At 36.9% G+C, this 8,786-nt stretch overlaps 1 protein-coding gene across 1 annotated transcript in view; it reads left to right on the top strand.

The window, feature by feature from the left end:
* SPATA17 (spermatogenesis associated 17) overlaps positions 1 to 8,786 on the top strand; it is a 124,965-nt gene that overhangs the window by 80,641 nt on the left and 35,538 nt on the right. Inside the window, exon 6 of the mRNA XM_012811604.1 lies at positions 5,144 to 5,171. Coding sequence (XP_012667058.1) covers positions 5,144 to 5,171 — 28 coding nt within the window. The remainder of the gene's footprint in view (positions 1 to 5,143; positions 5,172 to 8,786) is intronic.

Below are 8,786 nucleotides of genomic sequence, written 5' to 3'. Positions count from 1 at the left end.
TGAGAGTGAGAATTCACTCACTACAGCTGTGGTGGCATCAAGCCATTCATGAGGGGTCAGCTTGGCACTAGACCCTCCTTATGGCGATCACCACACTGTGGATCAAATTTCAAAATGAGATTTGAGGGGGGAAAAACAGACCATATCCAAGTTACAGCATGGATGAAATTGTCTAGAGTGAGAATATAGAATTAAAAAGAGAAGAGGGCTAGGAGAATTTTCAAGGAATTTCTTTTTAGGCATGAAAATTCTTTGCTGTGGCAGGCTACCTTCTGCGTTGTAGGAAGGTTAGCCCTCTCTGGCCTCTACCCATTAGATTCCTGTAGCATCCTCTACCCAGGTGTGACAGCCAAAAGCTACCCCTTGTTAGTTTCATTTATAGAAACTTATTTCTAAGAAATTACATTTGAGGCAAGGATTGAGCTGCAAGCCAATATTTAATGGCCATTTGGAGTGAGATGAGCCTGTGGAAGAGGTAGATCAATGTGAGGAAAACCAAGAGAATACACTTATCAAAGAAGTCCAAAATAAACAATGCAAAAGAAAAATGAGTGATTAGCCATGTGAAAGGATGCCACAAATAGATTTAGTAAAATGCAGATTCCTAGTTACTTAGCAGGTGCTGATTCAATGACAGTATGGAAGACCTGGCCAGACTGGAGTGAGGAGGAAATGTAAATTTCAAAAAGAGACACAGAGAGAAGTTGAGTGTAGATAATAATTTGGGTGAGTTCATCTGTGAATGGGAGTAAAATAGTAGCTGTAGAGAGATACAGGGTAAAGCCCCCTTTTTATAGTTCAAGAAGATCTTGTTAAAACATGAGTAAATTATGATGTGGGGATATCATTATTTGACCAATTTCTTGTTACTTTATATGAATTCATCTTTTAAATTCATCTTTCCAAATTTTCATTTGTAGAAATAATGCTGAGGGGGGCACTCCTGCAGCTCAATCCTTGGTTAAGCTATTAGGGAAAAATGTAGATCTGCTTGCATGTTAAAAGTTTATCAAATGTGAATTACCAGATAACTAGAAAGTGATAACTTGATAGGCTGGAAAACGCTGGCTTTAAAGATATCAATTAAATACTATACAGATACAAAAGTGTGAAAATATTTCACACCGTTGATTATAAAGATACAAATGTCCACTTTACCTTCTTATTAAATCTATTCCATGAGTGATTTGCAGGGTTTGCTCACAACAATTGGAATATTTAATAAAATCTACTTTTACTCTTCTGTAATTCCTCAGTTGGAAACAGTGGTCCCTTGATGATGATCTAGGGCTTTGAAGAATAAATTGATTCTAAAGAGAAAATTCGATGCTACTTACAATGCTGTCTAACTGGCAATGCGCTGTCATTTGTCTGTTGTATTACGTCTTGCTTTCCCTACCTCCTTCATTTAATCATGTCCCTTAACTTGCCTTTAAGCAGCATTAGAGAAAACCAAAATATTGTTGTATTACTCTTTCAACTGTTTTCTTTCCTTATCCCAGAGACAGCTCACACATAATATGCCCAATATAGAACTCTTTTTTTCTATCAATTATATTACATTATTTTGGGTAGTGGGGGTGAGAAAACCATCTCAATGTTACACTGTGTAGAGTGAAATCACACTGAAGTTTGTTTTTAGTTTCTCATTAACATGAGGGTACATATGATTAGGTGGGATTCTTGTTTCTCCTCCCTGACACCAAGTTTCTTCTGAATTCTTTACATTTACCTAGTCAGTCAGTCAACTTAGGCCAAACATGAGGGAGACATAATAGTTTTCTCCCTCTCTTTCCTTAGAACTGTCTTTTCTAGTGAAATCTCGCTCAAGGTATACATGATGAGGATTTTTTTAAAGATAGTCTTACCCTGTTGTCCCAGGCGAGAGAGCTATGGCATCAGCCCAGCTCACAGCAACCTCAAACTCAAGCAATCGTTTTTACCTCAACCTTTTGAGTAGCTGGGACTACAGGTTCCTGCCACACAACACTCAGCTAATTTTTCTAGTTTTCTGTAGAGATGAGGGTCTAACTCTTGCTCAGGCTGGCCTTGAACTCTTGAGCTCAGGTGATCCTCTCACGTTGGCCTCCCTGAGTGCGAAGCCTATGAGTATGAACCAATGCACCTAGCCTAGCAATTTTAATTAGTATTTAAAAGACCAAATCCTGAATAAAAATTACATCCTAGTCCAAAAATATATTTTCTTATGATAAATAAAATATAATTTTGTGCATTATTCAGTACTTGAATTATTTTTATTATAGTGTCCTTTCTCTGTTTTTATATAAATTGAATTACTTGCCTTTAGTAGACTAGAAGTGTATCTATCCAAATTTCTTTGTAACTCACCCATCTAAACCGTATATCGGGATGACACTTATTATGGCAGTAAAGATGAATAATTAACATTTACTATGTGCTTTATCTGCTTTTACGTCATATATGTATCACTTTAAGAAAGTTACTTCCATTTTATTTGTCAACATATTCAGTAGAAACTCACTCCTATTACTAAACCTATAAACCATCTTAAAAGGTTAATATTTTCTTAAAACTAGTGCTTTAAAATAAATAAATGGAATTTGAAACCATACCTGTTTGAATCTAAAGCTTTGTTTACTTTTTCTCTGTGATTTTTGGCACACTGGCTATTGTTGTGCTAATTGGATTTAGAAATCATCTGTCATTTGATTCTGGCATCTAATATACATAAATAATGTCCAAGGGGTGGAAGCAATCTGATCTGCTAATATACTTCCTAGTTCTAAGCGCATAATCAAGGAAATACAAAATAGTGCTTGTAAAATGTGTACTTAGTTTATAAAGTAAGTTTCCATGTTCATGGCTGGTGTTACCTAAAATTCAAAACACGATAAATATGCAAATAATAGACAATATTATTTACATTCATAACTAATATGTATACTTTTCTTTTATCCAAAACATTACTGATAAAACTTCACATGCATTAACTTTCTAATTCTCATCATATTGATCCATAATAGACATAAATATTAATAATGAAAGTGGATCTGAATTTGATGAATTTGTCAGATAGTTTCAAGTATGAAATGCTAAGTATTTGGTGTTCTATGATGGAAATCACCACAGCATGTAGCTACTGTACAAATATAAAGTTATAGATTGGTATCATGAAAATAGTCAATGGTATTTTTTAAGGAATAACCTTTTTCCTTTTTTATTTGAGAAAGAGTCTTAGAGATTGAATGCTGTGGTGTCATAGTGCACAGCAACCTCAAACTCTTGGGCTCAGGTGATTCTCTTGCCTCAGTCTCCCAAGTAGCTGGGACTACAGGCACCTACCATTGCCTATTTTTAGAGACAGGATCTTGCTCTTGCTTAGGCTGGTCTCAAACTCCTGAGCTCAAGAAATCCACATGCCTTGACCTCCCAGAATTCTAGGATTACAGGTGTGAGCCACCACACCCAGCCAACCATTGACCTTTCCATGACATTTCTAACTTAAAAAAGAAAGTTTACTTTCAAATAAGCTTCTTTCTGCTATAGGGTACTTAAAATGCTGCCTCAGCAATGTCTAATGTTCCAGAGCAAAGAAAGAGAGTTTTTCCTAGTTAGTGTAGTGGTGAGGAAGGAAGGAAGGAAGGAAGGAAGGAAGGAAGGAAGGAAGGAAGAGACAGTTTCAAAGATTACCTGTCTTTCAAATATATTTTTTAATTTTGGGGTAAGCATTTTCACCATTGTTACGTATTATAATCTCATAGGGGATGTTAATGTGCTTGGTTTCATTTTTTTTAATGTTACAGTGGAAAAATTCGTAACCTTCTCAACACATTAGCTGAAGTGTATCTGCTGCATAGATACAAGGTATGTCTGCCTCTGTCCAAGGTGCACACTGGTCTCTTCATGCCTAACTGTGCACACACACCCATGGAACAGGAAAGGTGTCATGGAATTGGGGAAACAGAGGGAAGTAACCACCTCTCTTACACTGAAACCTACATATAAACGTGATGCGCTACAATCTACACTGTGGGATTTTTTTTCTCTGTAGGAGGATGAATTTTTCAGAATGCATCCCTACCGTCAAGTGACATATGACTATGAAAGTTTTCCAGAAAACCTTTCAGTTGAACCATATCATTTCATTTCCTTTGTCCTTAAGTCACTGAAGTTACATGTCTGGGAGTCTGCATTGTTGATGTAGACTATGACAGCTGAAAGTTATGAATCATTCTAGAAACACTGAAGCACAAGTTTACTGTAACAAGGTGTTGAGATAGAAATCAGCAGTTGTGGTGTTGCACTTCAGCCTCCTAAAACACTCCCTCCAAAATTTGAGTTGGCCTAATTATCTTCCTTTACTGTTATGTTCCAGAATAACAGTTTGTTCAAAAGGATTTGTGACGTTTCATCACTATGTATAATGTGACTACAGTGCATTGACTAAAAATAAAAAAATTAAGTAATCCAAGCCATGAATAAACTCCTTCTGATTGTATTGTTCTGACTATGGATTCGTGTTTCTCTCAAGTTATTTGGAACTTCCTTAAAGTTGAATACTTATCTGAAACTTTGCTTTTCATATTCTGTTCTTATTTTCTTGCAAAATGTTCTCTGGAAAGGCTCTGGCTCTGGAGTTGACTCCCCTAAAACAATATGCAACCCCCGTTCAGGGTTGGGGCAGTAGCTCATGCTAATGGCGAAAGACATGGTCAAAATGGCATGTGGAAATTTTCAACAAACAGCAAAACCAGATGTGTTTTCAAGATTGCAAATATTCTATTTGGTCTTGAAAGTTTCAGAACCAAATAGCTGAAGTTATGCTCAACAAAAGAACTTTTAATCATTTTGAAGATAAGAAAACAACCTAATACAGGTTCCAAAAGGGGCTCACAAAATAGGAATTTTCTACCATGATCGTCAGTAGGAGCAGATGGAATCATGGGTCAGTTGGTTCTCTCAGGTATGTCCTGGAGCATGCTGTTCTCTGTTGTTTATTCTGTGGCATGCTACAAAACATCAACTATTTGAGAAAGAACAAAATTTGCTTCTTTTTCACTCTTCTAAGTCACAAATCACCTTCAACATTTATTTCCAGACCACATGGTTTCTCTCCAGTGGCCTGTGGCTTCTCCTGTTTGTAATATAAAATGTCTCCAAGCAGAGGTCTTCAGATAGGCCAGAACTATGTATGGGTTAATTTCTAGCTTTTCCAAGTCAACCCCCTTTTTGTAAAAAGAGCCAAATTCTGTGAAGTATTTTCATAAAGGACAGAAATGCTCCTGCTGTATTGATTTTGTGAATTTTTAAACAGAATCTTGGCTGCTCAAGAAATTTTCATTTACCTTTTTATAATTTAAGCCTCAAGATTCTATTATATAACAATTTTGAGATGAATGATTTGACAATATTTTTAAAATTATGTATCAACTTTAAGAGTTATTTCAAGTGTATCTTCCACTGTTTAAAAACTAAATCAAGGATTATTAAATAGTAGAGAGAGAGAATTGTGGAAGTAAAAAGCCTTCCCCACACTACTACCTACATAGAAATAATCGCTGGAATATTTTTTGAATAACCAAATGGCTTGGCAAACTCAAATGAAACTAGTTTCTACACGTCTTCTGTATGAATGTTTAGAGCTACTAAATTTAGGTATTTTGGACCTGAGTATGTTTCCTGGGAGTCCAGAAAGAAGCAATTTGATGAGAACATTAAAAACAACAATAGGACTGAATTAGCCATGGATTTACTAGGTAATTAATTGTGGTAAAAATGCCCAGTTCGTTACGTAAGCATTATAGACATGAGACATATTTAAAGTATTTGGTAAATATAGGGCACAAACTCTAAGCCATCAGATGGACGGTAATCCCGGTGCTCCCCACTGCTGTAGACAGTAAGTCCTTAATTTCCAGATCATGAGGGAATGTGAAGGTGGCGCTTGACTGAGCAGCTATTTATTAACATATGAAAATAGGGCAAACATATCCAGTTGCAGTGTGGAAACCAGTATAAACTATGCAGGAACTTTGGGAGAATCCCGTATCTCTGACAGCTGAGAAAACAGTCCTGGTTAATGATCGTTCCTTCTCTAGGAATTGGCCATATCTTTCTGGTCCTGTTTATAGCTAGACTCAGTTTCATTGCTGTGTGTGGCCCTCTACCATCTGCATTTTTCTTATGATTTCAGAATGCATGCATCATGTGAGTATACATTTTGGTTACATAGTTTATTTTTGTATATTTTAAGTCAAAGTAGTGGTTGTACTCCTCACCCAGAAAGTGTGAAATGTACCCGTTGTGTGGGAATTTACCCAGCCTCTTCTTCCCACCTTCTTCATTTTTCTGAGTTTTGCTTCCATATGAGCACAAAAGCACTGATCAGTAGTTCCAATTTAGTATTGAGTATGTATAATGTTGTTTTCCCACTCTTGGGATATTTCACTTAGGAGAATGGTCTCCAGATTGTTACAGAAGATACTTGATTGTCATCTTTTTAATGGATGAATAGCATTCCATGATATACATATATCATATTTTATTAATCCATTCATGAATTGATGGGCACTTGTGTTGTTTCTACATCTTTGTGATTGTGAATTGTGCTGCTATAAACATTCTAGTGCAAGTGTCTTTATGATAAAATGTCCTTTTTTCTTTTTAGTAAATGACTAGTAATGGGATTTCTGGATCAAATGGTAGGTTGATTTTAAGTTCTTTGAGGAATCTCCATACAACTTTTCATAGTGGTTGAACTATTTTGCAGTCTCACCATCAGTGTATCAGTGTTCCTTTGCTTCCACACCCACACCAGCATTGCTGCTTTGGGACTTCATGATGTGAGCAATTCTCACCGGGTTAGGTGATTTCTCAGTGTAGTTCTGATTTACATTTCCCTGATGGTTAGAGACATTGAGTATTTTTCATGAGTTTGTTGGGCAAACCCCATGAAAAATTTTGTTATATCTTTTGCCCACTTCATTTTTACTTTTAAAATTTCAGAATATTATAGGGCTATACACTTTTTGGTTACATACTTTGTTTTGTACATTTCAGGCCAAAGTTGTAAGTGTGACCTTTCATCCTGAATGTGTGCATTATTATCTGATAGGTATGAATTAACCCAGCCCCTCCTACCCACTCCCACCTACCTGATTCCCAGTAAGTTTTACTTTTACATGTGCATGGTGTTGATTGACTACTTCCAATTTAGTATTGAGTACAGGTGGTGTTTGTTTTCTATTCTTGTGATACTTATAAGAATAATCTCCAGGGTGGTGCCTGTGGCTCAAAGGAGTAGGGCGCCAGCCCCATGTGCCAGAGGTGGCGGGTTCAAACTCAGCCCTGGCCAAAAACTGCAAACAAAAATAAAAAAGAATGATCTCCAGATCCACCCAGGTTGTTACAAAAGATACTAGATCACCATTTTTTTTTTTAAATAGAGACAGTCTCATTTTGTTGCCTGTGGTAGAGTGCCGTGGTGTTACAGCTCAAAGGAACCTCAAACTCTTGGGCTTAAGCAATTCTGTGGCCTCAGCCTCCCAAGTAGCTGGGACTACAGGCGCTGCCACAATGCCCAGCTATTTCTCTGTAATAGTAGCCATTGCTGTTTTAGTAGGCCTGGGCCAGGTTCAAACCTGCCATCCCAGGTATATGTGGCTAGTGCTCTAACCACTGAACATGAGTGCCGAGCCAAGATCACTATTTTTTAAATAGCTGAGTAGGATTCCATGGTATACAAATGCCACATATGTATTGAAGGACATTTGGGTTGTTTCCATATCCTTGCAAATGTTGAAGTGCTAGTGTCTTTAGGATAAAATGTCCTTTTTTCATCTGGACAAATACCTATTAGGGAAATTCCAGGATCAAATGGTAGGTTTACTTTTAGTTCTTCGAGGAATCTCCCTACCACTGTCCATATGTTGTACTAATTTACAGTCCCACCAACAGTGTATAAGTTTCTTTTCCTCTACATGCCAGCCCTTGTTGTTTTGGTATTTTTGGATAAAAGCCACTCTCACTAGAATTAAGTATTATTTCATTGTGGTTTGATTTGTATTTCCCTAATGATTAGAGATGCTGGGCATTTTTTTTTTAATGTATTTGTTGGCCATTAGACTATCTTCCTTTGAAAAGTTTCTGTTCATGTCTTTTGCCCATTTTTTAATGAGGTTGATTGTTTCTTGCTGATTTGCTTAAAGTTCTTTGTGGAATTTGGTTATCCCCTTTATCAGATGTATAGCATGCAAATATTTTCCTCTATTCTATGAGTTGTCTGTTTATTGATTATGACCTTGGCTGTGCAAAAATTTTTTATTTTTAAGAGACAGAGTCTCATTTTATTGTCTTTGGTAGAGTGCCATGGCGTCACAGCTCACAGCAACCTCCAGCTCTTGGGCTTAGGCTATTCTCTTGCCTCAGCCTCCTGAGAAGCTGGGACCACAGGTGCCCACCACATTGCGTAGCTATTTTTTGTTGCAGTTTAGCCAGAGTCGGGTTTGAACTGACCACCTTCAATATATGGGGCTGGCGCCCTACTCACTGAGCCATAGGCTGTGCTCTGTGCAGAAATTTTTTAATTTGATCAGGTCTCCTTTATTTTTGTTGTTGCTGTGATTGCTTTTGAGGTCTTCTTCATAAATTCTTTCCCAAATCTGATATCTATAAGAGTTTCCCAACATTTTCCTCTAAAATTCTTAGTTTCATGTCTTAGGTTTAAGTTTTTTATCCATTGTGAATTGATTTTTGTAAATGATGAGAGGTACAGATCCTGTTTCAGTCTTTTACATGTGGCTATC

The sequence above is a fragment of the Otolemur garnettii genome, unplaced genomic scaffold, assembly GCF_000181295.1.
Source record: "Otolemur garnettii isolate 467f Iridium unplaced genomic scaffold, OtoGar3 scaffold00168, whole genome shotgun sequence".
NCBI lineage: Eukaryota > Metazoa > Chordata > Mammalia > Primates > Galagidae > Otolemur > Otolemur garnettii.
This window is presented reverse-complemented; position numbering and strand designations above follow the sequence as displayed.